At 37.0% G+C, this 18,147-nt stretch overlaps 1 protein-coding gene across 1 annotated transcript in view; it reads right to left on the bottom strand.

Moving 5' to 3' along the window:
* Positions 1-18,147, bottom strand: part of LOC140598734 (rho GTPase-activating protein 20-like) — a 42,894-nt gene that overhangs the window by 7,749 nt on the left and 16,998 nt on the right. Inside the window, exons 5-12 of the mRNA XM_072757262.1 lie at positions 15,287-15,436; positions 13,487-13,528; positions 12,767-12,851; positions 9,037-9,114; positions 6,833-6,893; positions 4,009-4,197; positions 2,229-2,401; positions 754-915 (exon numbers count right to left, since the gene is read on the bottom strand). Coding sequence (XP_072613363.1) covers positions 754-915; positions 2,229-2,401; positions 4,009-4,197; positions 6,833-6,893; positions 9,037-9,114; positions 12,767-12,851; positions 13,487-13,528; positions 15,287-15,436 — 940 coding nt within the window. The remainder of the gene's footprint in view (positions 1-753; positions 916-2,228; positions 2,402-4,008; positions 4,198-6,832; positions 6,894-9,036; positions 9,115-12,766; positions 12,852-13,486; positions 13,529-15,286; positions 15,437-18,147) is intronic.

Below are 18,147 nucleotides of genomic sequence, written 5' to 3'. Positions count from 1 at the left end.
ATTAATATAGTTCTTGAGTTGATCTATTGAATTTTCAGAATTCCAATCTACTTTTGTCTGTTGCACCTACTCCAAAAGTTAGGTTTATCAAAACTGGCATGTAGCAAGAGCTGGCTAACATGTCGTTATAACCTTGGATGGTGGGCTAGACATCACAAATATTAACTAAAGGATGCCTAGGATGTGGTGAAAGGAGACACAAATGGCAAAATCATTCCTCCATGACTTATAAAGTAAAAGGCATCAAGAAACAGGAGACAATGCGACAATGATGGTTAAGAATGATTTGGTCACCTCACTGAGCCTTTTTGGATTCCTCATAAAGTAAACATTTGCTTACTATTGTGAAATTCCCTACCTATTCTCAAATTTTTCGTATGATTTTTCTTTTGGAAACTGCCTTCATTAGGATCGTGGTGAGGATGTCATCCAAAGCAGGATGTTTGCTTTGGTAAATATTATGTATGTGTGAGTGTATATTTTGAAATTTCTTAGTATTAATAGTATCATATTAGTATTAGTATTTTGCATGGAGTCCTCAGGTAGGCTGTTTGTGGTGAAAACAGAAAGTATTTCTAATGTATGGGGCTTTTAACTCCTACAGTAGCTTCCTTAAATTTGATTTCATGAAGTGTTTTCCAGTTTGACAAGTTCTTAATCAGTTATGCCTATGTTGGTTCCTGGGCAATCATAATGAAAGACACCATCACAGCTTCAGTTACCCATGTGTGGTAAAGCTAGACCTTTCCCCACCTTTAAAACACATGCTACCACATGAACAGATTTGCTGTAACAGTTAACTCTGTCCCCAGAATTTAGTTTCTCTTTTAGGATTCTGCAGGATTTTATACAGGCTGATTTTCTGAAGATGCCTTCCAGGAGTGGTCCTTTCCGATTGATCACGGAAAGCATATCCTGTAGGAAAAAAAGAAGAGCATATACATTTTGTATCCCAAGCCCAGAGCAGAAGCTTGCTTCCTTTTAGAAAGAGCTAGGCTATTGGATGGTGTACGGTTTTAGAGCTGGAAGGACTAAAGTCAATTTAGATTCTTTAGTCAATGTCTCTCTATAGTTTCTACCCAAAAATCCACCGTACAGTCATACACTGAAACATTGTAATCACTTATTTTAATCAGCTTTTTCATTGAATTTGCCCTTTTAAATCAAACTTCTGTGTTTCAAGGCCTTTGTGGAATCCTCGCCTGTCTCCTACTTTACCAGTCTTGGCTCCTTATTCTCTTACATAGATGCTCTTCCCCCAGTATGGAAATCTTTTTGCCATACTCATTTCCCATTTGTTGATTCCTCTTTAAGTGATTGTATCCTCCATTCCAACTATCTCTATTTCCCTTCTTCCTTAAAAAAAAAAAAGCTCAAAAGCTCTCTTCTTATTATCTGATTACATTTCCTTCATGAGTCTTTCACTGTCCTTTGCTCTATCTTCATGTCCCCTCCCTGCAGTGTAGAAAGATAATAAGGGCTGGAGTCTGATAGACCAAGGGATCGGAAACCTATTATGCTTCTGATCATTTGTGTGACCTGGGGCAAATGTGAACTGTACTGAAAGCTAATTCATTTGTAAAGTATGGAGGATAATAGTTCTAGCTACCCCCTAAAATTGATGTGATGCAAGGACGGGGTAGTAGCAAGCATGGAACTAACGTGGTTAATTTCTTCACACCTAGGATAACATTCCCAAATGTAGTGTATGGTTGCAGAGGTCCTGGGTACTCAGGAAATTTCCACACTGACAATTCAGTACACCGATTTGAGATAACAAGGGCAAACTCTGTGGCTGTCATTTAACATCCTCTTTTAGAATTAGCAGATTCATATATGCCTCAGGATGAGTCTTTATGCTTAGGTAAGATGTTTTCAGTTGTTAGATTAAGTAGACTCCGTTGAAGGAGACCTGAGACTACTGTGAGTTCAGGAAGACAACAGCAGAATGTGAAGATGATTCATGCACACAGAGTCCATTTTGACTGATCTGAACAGGCCTACATGGGTCTCGGTGGAAACAAGTGGAATAGGCAAAACGTTGTTCTGCTGTATTGGCCAAATGACTCTTCAGTAGGTAAATCAAATGACACTAGCAAAGCTTCTCAGCCAAAGCCAGGGACTGTCTAATGATTTCTCCATTTGAGGGTAGGTTTGCATGAGAACACTTTGCCTCTCCAAGGTCCCTCTCCTCAGGAAGGTAAAAAAAAGACCAAACTGAGACCTACCAGTATTGGGAAGGGCAAGTTGTCCTTATCACATATATTTGTGAGTGAAACCCCAAAGAGCTGTTGTGGTATTGCCGATGGTGCAACTCTGCACTGGTTTTTCTGGCAAGTGCCAGAGCGCCGCCAAAAGGCCCAGTCTCTGAAAGCAGTGCTTTTCATGGTCTGGCCTGAATCTAAGGAAGAAGGGAGATTAGTGTATTTTAATTCACTTAGCATTATTTTCACCATTGCCATTTTGCAGCGTGTTCGTTGTAGTGGCTAGAAGAGTGAAACTGAGTCATTTGTTGTGTAGAACTCTCCACGTCCTGATGTTGGCTAACAGCATCCTCATGGCATTGATAAGTTCTTGGTCATATCCTTCAGACTGATGGTTAAACCTAGAGACTGGATCAGACTCAAGGTGAGTACTCCCTGTGTCATCAGTTACTGCCAGTTACAAGGCATCAGGAGGCACTGAACCTGTAGATGTGTTTTCTACTGGAGTGATCAGTGGGTTCAGGTGTCAGATCTGATTTTAAAAGCTAGAAGGATTTGGTATGCAAATCAGGCTGAGTTTGGTAATCCTCTGCTTTCACAGCCAGTCTCCCCTCAGCCCCAGATTTCCTCTTTGGTTTCTGAGTGCTCAAGTTTCTACCATCCAAAGGATCTGCTTCTCAGGACACAATCTGCCTGAGCCCTACTTCTATGTTCCTCTGCTCTGGGCCATCTTCAAGGATGACTTGCTGCAGTCAGGGTCCTTGGGATGTTGTCATTACATGCTGGCTATGTGGTGGCTGTGTTTTCTTGTCATATCCCACTAACCCACCCAGAGATGATGTTTTTGGTTAAATAGGTTTAACATTTACTGAAAGGAGCCTAAACCACAATGAAGTGTGGAAACCTACTTCCTCACACACACACTCAAACATATATGTAAATATACATCTACACACAAGTCCCAGGCTTGAAAGAAATCATAGAAGCGAAAAAAACAATGAGAGGTTATGAATGCACTTATAGAGGTTATGAATGCATATATATATTATATATATATACGAAGGCACCAGTTTCCAGAGATGATTTTTAATTACTCAACATTCCCTATGAAGGAAGAGCTTTCCAAAGAAAAGGTGACCAGCAGTGAAAAGCTGAGTTCAAAGTTTCTAGTGCTCAGCTGTGAATGTTTTCCTTTGAAGATTCCTTAACATTGCTTAAATAACTGATTTTTGAAGAGTCCAGAGATGAGCCAAGGTTTCGAAGGATAAGCACATGAGGAACATTTCACCAAATAACCTTGAACACCCGGCCACTTGGCTTTTCTGGGATGTAGTGAGTGCATCACCACCTCCACTCATGTGGGTGCCAGCACTGCACCAGAAGCATCCTGGTCCTGCCACTTATGAAGCTCAGCATTTTAAAGCTTCGGTTTGCTCAACTTTAACATAAATGATGCTACCTACAACTCGTTAAACTAAATATATGATATACTACTCAGCACAAGGCATGGCTCAGGGCAGCCTTGAAAGTGCTCTGAGGGTATAGAGAAAGACAGGAGTTAAAGGTCTTCCCAAAAGATTTAAAACAAGGAAACAACCTTCATAGAAATGAGTTGGGTCTTGATGTCAGACTTTTGAATTTTTCTAAGCTTGATTTTGGGTAGTTTTTGCATTCTTTCCTATACTGTTCCTCCTCATTGATGACAATAAGCTCACCCAGAAAGAATAAACTGTGTGTCTGAATTGTGTTTAAGCATGGAGACATGAGCCAAGGGAAGGCACTTGAAGAAAAGCAAGCGGCTCACCTCTCCCTTGCTTGTTCTGGGCTGGGTGCCTGGGCTTCAGTATGAAATGGATTTGCATCTCTGTGATCTTCTGCTCCAGAAGGAGGGCCTCCTGAGTTGGGGAAGGAGAGATGGAGTCCTCTGCTTCCTTTGGCAGTGCTTTAGTAGATGGAAGATGGCTCATTTTAATTCCATAGGGATGTTCATGTCCTGTATGGAAAGAAACCTGAATATTTAGGATGATGGTGATGGCTGTCATCAAACTACCTGAGTGTAAGCATCACCCTATTTGTATATGTTGGTATTCTTGTCATCAAGAAAAAATTTGTATATGTTGGTATTTTTGTCATCAAACCAAACCTGAGTGTAAGCATCACCCTATTTGTATATGTTGGTATTTTTCTGGGACTTCTAGATAAAGAAGGCTGTGCCTCCTCAGTGAGCATCATATGCACCCTTGTGGGAACACCTTACAGAAAGCGTGTGCCCAAGGGAAAGATTTTAAGAAGAGAAAACAATTGAAAGCATGTTACTTTGCTTGAAATACATATATTCATGAGTGCAATAAACAATGCTGACTTTTGCTGGGTAACTATCTGAGAATGTTGAAGGTTTTCTAGTTTGTGCCTTGACACTAACTCCATCTATACATCTTAGGCAAATTACTTGACCCCGTCGAGCCTTACACTAATTCTTTGAAATGCTTGTCCACACACAAACTTATCAGAGTGAATATATTAATAAGCATTGGTGGTTAATATTCTTATTTTTTATTTTTATTTTTTGGTTAATAAATTTTTAAATATTTGGAGTATATATATATATAGAATTGCTATCTTCACTATTCTCTCCAACAGAATGTCAGTCGAACAGATTTTTTGTTCATTTCCTTTTGTCAATTCTCCAGCCAGAGCTACTCTAGAGTAGTGGGATGGGTTGCCCTTATGCTTTATGGTTCCCTTCCACTGCTGCCCTCCCTCTATGGGGTGTCCTGCCAGGCAATGATCAGAAGGAAGGGTGTGCAGAGTGGGAAACCCAGAAGCAAACTGTAAAACGATGGTTAGAGAATAGAAAACCACACCCAGAGCTATCCAGAATTGCCTGCCAAGTGATTTGTTTTGCTCTTTTATGCTTTAAATTGTTTTTCCTCTCTAGAGAATTCTCAAAGACCCTATGAAATGATATGGATTTCATTTTTTAAGAATAGAATGAAAATTCTCATTCTGTCATTCCAGATTTATTACTGAATGTACCTAAAGGAGCTTTTGCTGTTCTTTTCATCCGTCATGAATGCAATGTTCACAAGAATCACAGGGACTTCGCTCCATTAAGGAAAAAGAAGCTTCTATGACAGCAATACAACCAAACCAAGATAACCAGGAGTTAATCCACAATTGAGAATTGAGAGTATGTTTTAAAAAATGCATTTTTGAATGCTCTAATGGATCATCATGAACGACAGGCTCTTCAGATTCCTTAGAGCTGCGTTCGTGTGTGAAGCTATTCAAAGTCTCAAAAGTTACCATCTACATCATTTTATCTAAATTAATGCACTTTATTAAAACATATATAAGTATTTAACTTTTTTCCTTTTTACTGCTAAGCAACTATTTTTTTAGATTTTATTTATTTATTCATGAGAAACAGAGAGAGAGAAAGAGGCAGAGACACAGGCAGAGGAAGAAGCAGGCTCCATGCAGGGAGCCCAACGTGGGAGTCGATCCCAGCTCTCCAGGATCACACCCTGGGCTGAAGGCAGCGCTGAACCACTGAGCCGCCAGGGCTGCCCCTGTCCAACTTTTACAAAGATGTCAACATTAATTCAAAACAGGAAGTGGTACTGAGGGGTTTTGTTCTCAGTGATGAGCTTTGTGACTCTATAGTCTAAGACTGGGAATATATATTTTGCAGAAAGAAATTGGTTGTTTTTTAAAAAAAGGAAATTGGTTGTTTAGATTTCCAGATTATTTGAAAAAGAGTTATAGCTTCACAGGTTTATTAAAAGGATAAAAAATTTCATGTAAGAAGGAATGCTTTAAGATTTCTAGAAGAGATTATTGTCACCATTACCATCCATTACTATACTTCAAGGCCTGCTACCAATCCTGTCTTCTTTTTCTTTTTCTTTAAACCCTTCCATTACTGGAAACACTAAACAATTTTGCTAATCCAAAGATTTTTTTTTCAGAGAACTTGTGCTAATAACTATTTTAGAAGAGGTGCAATCTGTTTATCAATAACCTTAAGAACAGTGATGGAAAAAACCTGAGAAACAGCAAAGTGCAGGCGATTTCATCAGTGAAGATGAGAGGAGTTTAAATGTGATTATCTCATTTTCCTTATGATGCAGAGAAAACTGGGCACAGGGCAGGGGTGTTAAATACATATCTGTACCTGGATTCAGAGACATAACTGGATTTTAGAGAATTCTCACAAATAGAGGCTTCTTAGCAGTTAGGAACTAGAATTCAAAATTGACATATGAAAAATAAATGTATGGGAAAAATTCCAATCCATTTTGCTTTCATACCTAATGAGTAAATAAGTAAGTAAATAGTAAATAATCACACTTTTTCAAGACAGCTCTGTTTGTCAGGTAAAAAGAAGTAGAAACAAAAATTTACATTTCTCTCCCTCACTAAATCATAGCTGCTGAATGAAGAGATGTTATCAATGCCTGGGCAACAGTACCTGGTAATTCTTTATTAAACATGTGAGTGAATATTGCATGTGATTTTCACTTTTAAGGATTTTGAAGCTTAAGAAAGAACAACCATTACTTTGAAACTTAGAGTTACAATTTTGAACCTAATCAATCCCATCTTAGATTTTCCCTGACACTTACCAATTAGTGGAAGTTTTTCCTTGCCAGAACTCGCCCACAGCTGGAAGTCGTTCTCAGAGCCCTTGGAAACAAAAAGAACTAGGTGTCAAAACATATCTTTCACAGTACTTGAAGAACACATTTCCTTAGCATATCTGTGTTTCCAAAAAGAAAGAATTGGGGCCAGGATAAATGGTATTTGGTCCATGGAGGTAGCTATAGTACTTGTTAACTAGTTCCCCTCACAGCTTCCAATAGACTGTCCCAGATTCTTGCAATTTTTGATAAAGACCGGGAAACCACAGTACAGCCAGCCCCTCACTTTGTGGGTGGCCCATGGTGTAAGAAATGAGATTTGTGTCCCTTTACTATGGAGTAAAAGTCTCATCTCAGAGTCCTCTCTTCTGCTGTCTCTAGACTCCTTGGATAGCGTTGGCCTTTGTCTCCAAATGTCCCTGCCCAGAGATGCATGTTGTCCAGAGAGCCATATACTCTGCTATGACTAATCCTGAGCAAAGTAACTTGAGAGGCATCAATAGCTCAGCAGCCCTGAGCCAAAGGAGACAAATGCCCAAGAGACATTGAGGAGATAGTGGACGGAAGTCTGCCACTGGCTTTGGGGCAGGCAAACTCCACTTTAGGGAGAGAAAGGATGAGGACTCTAGGCAGCATGTCAGATGCAGAAAATGATTACTCCCAGCACAATTATTGCCCAGTAATACTGAAAATCCCAATTGTTTGAAACAAACAATTCTAAATTATAAAGATTGCTGAACTATTTTAAAGAGTCTTCCTGGAGACTAAAGCAAAAAAACGTTTGAAATGGAATTATTGGTAATAGTTATCATGTGCCCTTGACTCCTGATTAAAAATCATGGCCTTCACCTTATGAAGGAATGTCATAGGTATGGGCACAGACACAGATACACACACACACACACACACACACAGCTAAATCTGCTCAAGATTGTGTTGCAAATAAGAAGTAAGAGCTAATAAGGTAGGGTAGGGTTTGGAAATGCCATGCTGGAATCCTTTAAATCAGGTATACATAAAGCCAAATAAGCCCAGTTCTTCATTAAAATAGAAATTCTTTGCCTAGTGACATTGATCGCTTTAAGTAAAGAAAATCACAAACATGAAATAAAATGAGTTAAATCATTAGTCAATCTCCCCACCTTCATCCCTCAAACCACTCACTCTCTTTTCCAGGATTTAATTCTTACTTAGGGTTTCTATATCATACAGGTTAGAAACGTATGTAAAGATGTGCTTTAGTCAGTACATATAAATTCAATTTTATTTTGGATGTATTATTAAATGTTGTTTGTACAGAAATCATTGATTTCTTCTGCCAAATTCTCGTTGCTCTGAAATTTTAAAGGCCTTTATTATACCATTGGCTCAGATAGAATTTACAAACAATCTTATGATTATGTCACATCACATTTACAGAGGATTTTGGATAAGAAGCTGTGCTTTCCAAGTGCTCCCTTTGGTTCTCTCCATCTATCACTGTCCCTCTTTTTTCCCTTATAAAACCTCATCCTCAAATATCTTTCTCTTTCATAAAAAGAGATCAGCCCCAGATCCATGGTCTTATTCAGAACTTGTCTTTGTCTTGACCAGTTGCTAAAGGGTATGAGCTGCTTCATCCTCAGGATCTGCATCAAAAGGAGGTAGCTTGTAGCCATGTAGTCTTTATGTCAAAATGTACAACAGAACATGTAATTTAGGATTCATTAAACGGATTGAGTCCTTCCTTGTGTGATAACTAGGGTCAATAGGGATGGAGACGTATCAGAATTGAAAACACAGAAAGAAGAGTCCAATAGAGGAGGAAATATTTAGAAATTTAGAAACAACAATAAAAAAGAAACTTAGAAACATCTTTATTGTCTGTATTTAAAATATATACAGTAAACTGCATATTGTTATTAGCACTCTAAAATTATAGTCCAATTTTAGGCTATAACTTTGAATTTGCAGAAAATTTCAAATGGGAATATAAGAATAGCACTCATGTATAAGCTAATACTATAGCTTCGCTGCCTTCAATTTCTAAAGTTGGAAGGAAAAATATGAGTATGTTATCCACAATAATCAGCTGTCTTATGATGGGAGGTGCACAACACCTACACACACACACACACACACACACACACTCACAAAACTCAAAAGTCAAAGTTGGTTCGTAAACTAAAAATAGATAGTAGGCAACTTACGGTTATTCCCAGCATTGTTAGTAACATGTTGATAGTGTCATTTGCTGTGTCGGAATTTGTCACTGTTACAGTTACGGACTGTAAAAAATAAATAAGAAAAATTGCTACAATTTTTTTAAAATTTAAAGCATGTGACCAAATAATTGTCAAATTATTATCCATACTCCAAAAGTAAAGCTTGTTTCCAGGTAATGACAAAGTAAAGCACGTGTAGAACACGAACCCTTAATTATAATTTCATTTTTTTATATAACATGAAGCTAGTAGGAAACATGTCAGTAAAACATATATTTCCCTCCAAGAATTTGTGGCATACAAAATACAGCAGCTGAAGCAAGGAAGAGAAAAATTGAGAATTCTAAGAGGGCACATGGGGTGACCCTCAGCTCCATAAGGCTATTTCCAAAATGGTGGGAGGGGGATAGTATTAAAGGAAGGCACTAGATACTTTCCTCTCTTACTGAGTTGTGTTTGTATAGTATGGCTTAGTTCCTTTGTTTGTTTGTTTCTGGGTTTTTTTTTTTTTGGCTTAGTTCCTTTGTAATTACATATTCGGTTTCAGTAAAATCAGATAAGAACTGGCTATGAAAGACACTTTTTAAAAACTACTATTTAGTCCATATTTTCTTTGTCAGGCATCATGGTTAACTAAGACTTCCATTGTTGCAATCTCTTAAGACTGATGAATCTAGGAAATGAGACTGGAAATGTTAGAAGTTGATGTTCCATTCACAACTCTGCCAGCAAGTAGGTACTTCTAATACCTCTCTATCAGACCATACATTGAGAAACTGCTCCATACAACTAGGAAAAGTTTAAAGAAAATTTTCTGAAAGGGGTTAATAGCAATCTGAGATGGATCTATAAGACTATCTGAATTACAAACTATCTGAATTACAAAAATTACGAAAGTCATATAAGAGAATATGTAACCAGAACATTTACTATGCATACAGTTTTTATAACATGTTTAGGCAATGGGGCCTGTGTCCTTCGGGAAACAGTGCATAAAGAAGAAACAGCACAAGTGGACACCCACAGGCCTTGAAAATATTAAAAGCAAAGTTAAAAGAAACTCTTTCATAAATCACTCCTTGTCCTTTCATTGTATTTTTCTTCTTATGAATTGAATGCAATTGCTTGATATCACAGATGGTCCCAAAGTAATTCAATAATCATTCAAATAGCAATTCAAATAGTAATTTAAGGGATGTATGTATATTTTCCTGCATGTTGTAGGTTCTCCCAACAGACAAATTCCATTAGATAGAACTCTCTCTAAACAAATAACTTCAGAAAAATAAACTATTTTTTGAAATAATTCAAAAGAAAAAGAAAACTTAGGTTATGTTCATGAGTCAAAACTGTTACTTAATATATGAAGAACCAGGAAAATGAGATCAATTTTCAAGAGCTGAAGCCACACCTGAGATGATCTCGATGCTTAGACTATTAGCCAAACACAGCTATTACAATAATGCTCAATGATACAAATGAAAATATGTTCACATTAAACAAAAATAGAGGCATCATAGTATAGAAATAAGAAGTATTAATGACTTTTCCTTATTTGAGAGGAAAAATATTTAACATAGAAATTTTTATCGGAAAAATATTTTTATTTATTTATTTTTTTTGAAAAATATTTTTAAAAAATTTATTGACTAGGCTACATTGCATAATGGAGATGATGAAAAGAAGTCAGTGATTTGAAAATAGATACTAGAAATTATCCAGTGTGAAGAAGAAAAGGGGGGAAAAGATTGAAAAAAAATTACAGAGCCTGAGGGATCTCTGAACAATGTGAAAGTGTCTGATATGGAAAGAATGGAACTGTCAGGAGGAGAGAAAGAGAAATAATGAGGAAGGAAATATTTGATGAAATAATGATTAAAATTTCCCAAATTTGGTGAAGACATAAATTTACAAATTCAAGAAATTCAGAATATGTCAAATAGGACAGATTCAAAGACAACCATGCTTAGGAACTTCATAGCCACTCTGCTAAAAACCAAAAATAAAGAGAAAACTTGAAAGCAGCTAGAGAAAAAATGACAAATCACCTACTGAGGATTAATGTTTAATCACAGACTACTCATCAGAAAGCATCAAGACCAAAAGACTGGAACATCTCTAAAGGACTAAAAGGAAAAAAATTTGCAAACAAAATTCTACACCCCCAAAAATATCCTTCAAGAGTCAGTGTGAAATAAAGCCATATTCAGATAAAAGAAATTAAGTAAATCTGTTTGCAGCAGTTCTGCACAAGGAATGCTAAGAATCATCTTTCTAGGATGAAGTGAAACAGTGCAGTGGGAAACTTGGATCTTTAAGAATGGGTGAAGAACATCAGAAATGTTTATTTCACCAAAACTATACCTCAATAAAGTTGATTTTTAAAAATCTCAAGGTAATTTTCCAAGGAAAGTTCTGAATGTAAACCACTGCCACAATTGATATCAAAGGCAGAGACAAGAATGTGCTCTGCTGCTAGAGAATTCTCTCTCCTTCATGCAGTGCATCTAGCTGGCACTTAACAACAGATCAAACTATTTGCATGGCTTTTGCTTTAGCCAGGAATACCTTTTTTGTTCCACCTTCAAATGCTGTTTTGTGTGATCTAGAGCTACTTCGAACTATAACAACAACCACAAAAAATACCATTTAAAGATACCCAAAGTATCTTGTTCATCACTGTAAATGTCTTGGTTACTGTACTACAATTTCAGAAATCAAATTTTACACACAAAACTGGGCCAATTGGTTTGATTTTTTCCTCCCCACAGTATAAAGAAATTGAAATAGAAATATGCTGATCCCTTAAAAGTGTCATCCCTCTTAGTTCAATTCAATCCTGATATTCCTTGGAACAAAAGACTTTTTGAAACTCCTCTGCATTTGACATAACTACTCAATAAAACACCTGATCCTTAAGTGGATCCTGTACTAGAAAGGAGACATTATTGAGGTCAACTGACAAAATGAGAATGGGAATGGCAGAGTAAAGTATTACGCCAAGGTTAAATTCACTAAAGGTGATAACTGTAGAATATCTTTATTCGTAAGAAATGCTTAGGTTTAAGGAAAAAGGGCTATAGTATATGTATGACCCTCAAACGTATGTATACACATACATGTAATAGACACAGAGAAAGAAAATAAATGATAAAGCAAATGGAATAAAGTGTTACCAATAGATGAATCTGGATAAAGAGTATACGGGGTGTTTTTTGTATTACTTTTATATTTACAACTTTTCTCTGAGTTTATAGTTATACTAAATAAAATATCTGGAGGGGAAAAAGGACTGTGGAGACAATCCAGACCATTCTGTATGTAAGTGGTGGCCCTTGGAAAAAATGATGGTTCCTTCTAAATCACTGTATTACAAGCCACTATAAGCAATTAGAAGGATCCAGAGAAATGTCATAGACACATAACATCCAATACTCTTTCCTTGCTTAAGCACTGTAGTATGTATTCCTCTTGCTTCATGTTACCTAGGACACAGTTTTTAGGTCTATAAAGAAGTACATGGAGAGGGGGAAAATACATTTTTCCTCATGGCACTTTTCTAAATATTCTCTCTCTCTTCCTACCTTTTGCTCTCTCCTTCCTCTCTCCCCAACTCACTGCTTCCTCCCTCTCTGTGTCTCCACCTCTATCCCATTTTTTCATTCAGTCAGAATTAGGAACTCAGAATTTAATTGTTGGTCTTAAAAATACTTACACAGGCACAGTTCTTGATGTTCTCAGTGAAGATTTTGAGGGGAATGCTTTTTGGCTGCTCCTTCTCTTTGGCTAGCATGATGTACCTAATCCAATTCGATAGTAACCCAAAAGAGAGTAGGATAAATTACCTTACTTTCAAATCAATTTATGTTGATCATATTTTCAACATACTTCGTTATTTTTAAATGCATATAAATAAGCTCAGCAAAAAAAAAATTGGGGGTTGGAAGGAAACATGCAAAAATATTTCAGGAAAATAAGCTGTGACTAGGAAAACAATAGATCACTCTTGTCATGTGAGATTTGACCAGCAGATCCAGGCACCAAAGCTTTCCTGCCTAGACCGGAGGTCATACTAGCACCTTCAAATGTAGGAATGAGAAGTTGCTTTGAGCATTACTTGGTAGGGTAAACTGCACTTATGGAAATTTAATATATGTTTTGAGAATAATGTTAGCTATAATCATGAGGTTGGAAAGTGGGGGAAGATGAGAGTAATAACCAGAATTTCATAAAAAAAAATAAGCAATATATGGATGTAAAGGAGAGCAGGTTATTTGTAGTAATGGGCAGGGTACAATTAAATAAGAAATCATTGGAGGATAGTGTAACAATTCGTACTAAGGGGAGGGAACATAGTTTGGGGGCACTGCTTTGAAGAGATCTACATTTTTTTCATCATGGGTTAAAGACTTATAATATTACACTGACAAAATACCTTTGAAGGTAAGAACGCCATTTTTCCTTTTGTTCTGAAGAGCTGCAATTTAAAAAATGAGAAGAAAAAAATTGAGGAACGTACGATACTCCTACTAACATATTAAGATCACCACTCCAGACTAAAAATATGAGCAGCCCGTTGTTAAGGGATGTGGATGTGTAAATTGTACTCCCCTTAGAGTGGTTTTGATGGACTCCACTCTTCTGTGAGTGGTATTAAAGCAATGGGAAGTAGATCCTAAAGAGGGAGAAAAGTTGATTTCAAATCTGAAAACTTAATTGTGACTATGTGATGCAAGCTATGAGATCACGGGCACGTTGTTAACCACTCTGATATTTAGTTTCCAGAACTGGAAAGGGGTTAAATTATAGCTCAGAGTGTTCCTGCAGCTGCAAGGGCTATTCAGATATAAAGAATATTACCATTCAAATTAAATCACATTTAAGAAATTTAGCAATTTGATGGAACTGTCTTGGCTCAGAAACAAGAATATCTTTTTTGGAAAAAAACACCTGTAATAGTTTTATTTCCTTATGCATATGGCAGATTGTAATATGTTAAATTAGTTCCTAAAAACCTTATTCTTCATCACTGTGATCTTCTGAGAAAGATCAATCCCCTGATGCAAAATTACTAAAGATTAATATTTTCTCTGCTAAAATTTTCACAGCATTTAATATCCAAAGTTGCAAATGTCTTAAGGCTCATTCACACGTGGACTTATCACTTACCAGCATTCTTTTTTATTGTGGTAAATTACACATAAAAGAAAATTGACCATTAGTGACCTTTACTATATTCATCGTTCTGTGCAACGATCGTGACTGAACATGTTTATCACCCCAAAGCAAACATGTGTCTATTAAGCAGTCACTCTCCCTTCCCTCCTGTCCCTAGCTCCTGTACCACATTTTGTATATTGTTGATAAAAACTTGGTTTCTTCTTTCTTTCTTTCTTTCTTTCTTTCTTTCTTTCTTTCTTTCTTTCTTTCTTTTGGGACAACTACAACAGAGTGAGGTTCAAGGTCTCCTCTCCAAGATCCTGCCCTCTGATTCCCAGGAGGTATCTGCATGTTTAAATCACCGGAATAGATTTCTTGAGCAAGTACTATTAAAGGGTCCCATTAAATTTGAGAAATTGCTTTTACACTCCCAAGTTAATTCCCTTAACAACAGTATGTAATTATACAAATAAATTGATCATGCCATTGAATACTAGGTTGCCTGAATTGCTGTGTACAGATTATCTTAGTTGGTAACGATCTGAAACAAAATATGATTCCATTGAGGCACTAAACTCAGATTATTCATTTGATTCCATTGAGTAGAGTTTAGTTGTGTAAGACACATTCTTAGGCTGACATGAGGATGGGAATGTGGCTCTCGACCCTGGATATCCTGAGCAGACACCTCTGAGTTTACAGGGATCATGCCACACTTGCATCTCTGTTTGAAACATCCACACCCCAAGCCTCATTCCTGTTTTACGCAGTTGCACTTAACACACTGCTTTCTTCTCCTCACCCCACTCCACCAAAATCTCGCAGGTCATCATAAAGGTAAGACAACAAAATTTGAAAAACCATTGATCAAAACCGAAGGAAATTACTCCAGTAGTTCCCACTATACATTATCTACTTGTTTCCTTGTGGATATAAGCACCTTCTTACGCAGAGTACAAGGCAAAACAAGTGTCATGGGAGGTCAAGAAGTGAGTCACCAGCTTGGTAGACAATAGATTACAATGTTATCCTTTTCAAGCCATGTAGATACAGGACACCAAGGCATCGGTCTTACCTGAAGGTGGCCACGAAGTTCACCGTGGGCCAGCCCAACACAAAGGACCTCCCAGAACGGATGTTGGCATCTCCCACTGTATCCATGCAGTTGGCAATCCACATGGTGTTCAGTGGTATTTTCTTTTTTATCTTAAAGTTTTTCTTATACCTAGAAAGATCCCAAACAAGACCTCTGTTAGTTCATTTCAAAAATGTTATGGGAGCAGCTGTGCTCTTTAGAGACCAGTTCTCACTGCTCCAGGGCAAATCATGTCTCCCGCATCTCTATTACCCTCTGTGCACACACAGAAAATGGTTAGATGGGCCTTTGCAATGTGTGTGTTGAGCAAACTCTGGCTTGGAAACCTGAAAACACTTCCTCTAAAGGCAGCAAATAGCCATATTTTTGAATGGTGAGTATTGAGTAACCACTGTATATTTTAGAGCTTTGTAGGAAAACCATTCATTCATTTTCTATTGCTGGATTTGTTACTTATTACAGATAATTTTTATGGCTAATATTGCAGTTAATTATTCATTTATGACTTGCATACTTCAAAAAGTGTTTGAGGGGCTGAAGAAAGGTACCTGATACATGACTTATAAAAAAAGTTATATGCTTTTTTTTTTTCTTAAGAGAGACAAACCAGGGGCACCTGGGTGGCTCTGTCAGTTAAGCATCCAACTCTTGGTTTTGGCTTGGGCCACGACCTCAGGCTCTTGAGATCATGCCCCTGTGTAGGGCTCCCCATTCAATGAGTCGGATTCCTCGCTCCCTCTGCCCTGCCCCCCACTCATGTTTACTCTCTCTCTAAAATAAATAAATAAATAAATAAATAGATAAATAAATAAATAAATAAATAATCTTTTCAAGAGTGTGAGGAAGACAGATGAAATCGAAACAAAAACATAAGCTTGGATCAGAAAGATTTAAAAGTTACTTTCAACGTTAATTTACAAAATATTTTCTAGCCTTTGAAGCATAGGTTATTTTCAATTTCCCTTCTTAAAATTTTGTCCATACCATTTTCCCTTAGATTCTGGCTAAAACAAAAAAATTGTTAGCCTACAGACTGAGCCCAACTGAAAAATCATCCATCCATCCATCCATCCATCCATCTGTCCATCAATCAATCCAAGATCAGTGGTCCGGAGGTCTTATATGTAAGTCATGGATACTTCCCGTTTCTCTGAGGAGTAAGAAGGGGTGAAATGGGTTTTTGATAATTTCTGCCTAATCCTCTTTGACCTCAAAGGTGAAAACCACCATTGATTTATTTTGGTTGATTAATTGATTAATTTGGTTAATTCATAACTTTGACTCGCAGGTGGGCTTGAGATTTAAATAGTTACAAGTCCTATAAGGAATGCCTGGGGAACGTGGATCCTCCACTCTGGAACTCCTTACTATTCAGAAACACATGTGGAAAACACTGAACTAAACTGAGATGAAAGCCACCTCATGTGCAAAAATCCCTATGGCTCCACTGATTCATGGAACAATTAGAGCTAAACTCTTCAGTGGGATTTATAAAATAAAAAAAATCTTTTAGGAAGCCCACTTGAAGGATAATCTAGATTCAAACTTAGGACACAATGAATATAAATATGATGGATACCAACATCTTTCCACATTTTTTTTATTTCAACATTACACCCAAGTGCCTGTATCTCTGTGCTTGGAGATTTTTATGGAACATAGTCAATTAACAGATAAAATCATTTTTCTAGATAGTAATTCCAAAGGCATTGTCACGTCAAAAATATATGGCCAAGGGGAATGATAGACAGGTATCTGCTTGTTCTTACACATTTTTTTCTTTCTAATATAGGTATCTGTGTATATACAGACCCCTAAGATCCTGTGTGGAAACTTCCAAATACATTGACCTGGAAAAATCCATCCAATAACTTTAGTTCAATAAGGCACCAGGATTAGTTGAACCAAGGAATTTTCCTAGAGCCCAGTGTGTGGTTTCTACTCTCCTACAACGTTTTGAACACTTATCATATGCCAAGCTCTGTTCTAAATATTTTATAAATATAAATATAAAAAATTTAATCCTCAAGCAACTACACTAGATGGTCTCTATTAGCTCCATTTTACAAATAAGGAAACTCACAGAAAGTTTAAATAAATTGTCAAATGCAGGAGACAGGGTTTGAACCCAGACAGCCTAACTCCTAAGCCCATGTTTGTAACCACTTGACCGTGAAGTAACCTTTTCATCTTTCCTACCCTCATCCTCATTTCTGTCCCCAGAGCCATCAGGTTTTCTCGTGGGATTTACACTGGGAGTGAGAGGATAAATCTCAAGGCATTATATCAATAAAACCAGTTGCTAGCTTGGAAATATTTACAACGTGTACAACTAAGCTTTATACTTCAATAGATTCTTCTAAGGTCTTACTGTGTTTCTTTACTCTCAATCACTGACCCAATTGGATTATCTCAGCAGAAATTAGAAAGTGTTAATCTACTGTAAACTGACTCAAGAAGAAGAGGAGGAGAACTGCAGTTTTTATTTCTAAAAATAGTCATTTATTATAGTTGTATTAACATGATGTCCTTCTTGCTTTCCACTACCTTAATCTTTATGCCAGAAGGTAAGCCCCAGTGAACTGTGGAGTTTTGCAGTATTCTAGGGAGATTTCCTCTGTTCTAAGATAGAGGCATTCTCTTACAAATGTTGGGAGAAGGGGTCATAGTCTATTCTGTAACTATTCGTCATTTCACCGACAGTGAGTTAATAGTCATCTTCATCTTTTGACCAAATTAAATTCATTTTTTATTTCATTTCTACATTCCTTAATAACTAATGATGAGGAATGTGATGTATAAAAAGGGTGTGATCTAAGTTCAGTCCCTTTTTCTAAATT

The sequence above is a fragment of the Vulpes vulpes genome, chromosome 4 (assembly GCF_048418805.1).
Source record: "Vulpes vulpes isolate BD-2025 chromosome 4, VulVul3, whole genome shotgun sequence".
NCBI lineage: Eukaryota > Metazoa > Chordata > Mammalia > Carnivora > Canidae > Vulpes > Vulpes vulpes.
This window is presented reverse-complemented; position numbering and strand designations above follow the sequence as displayed.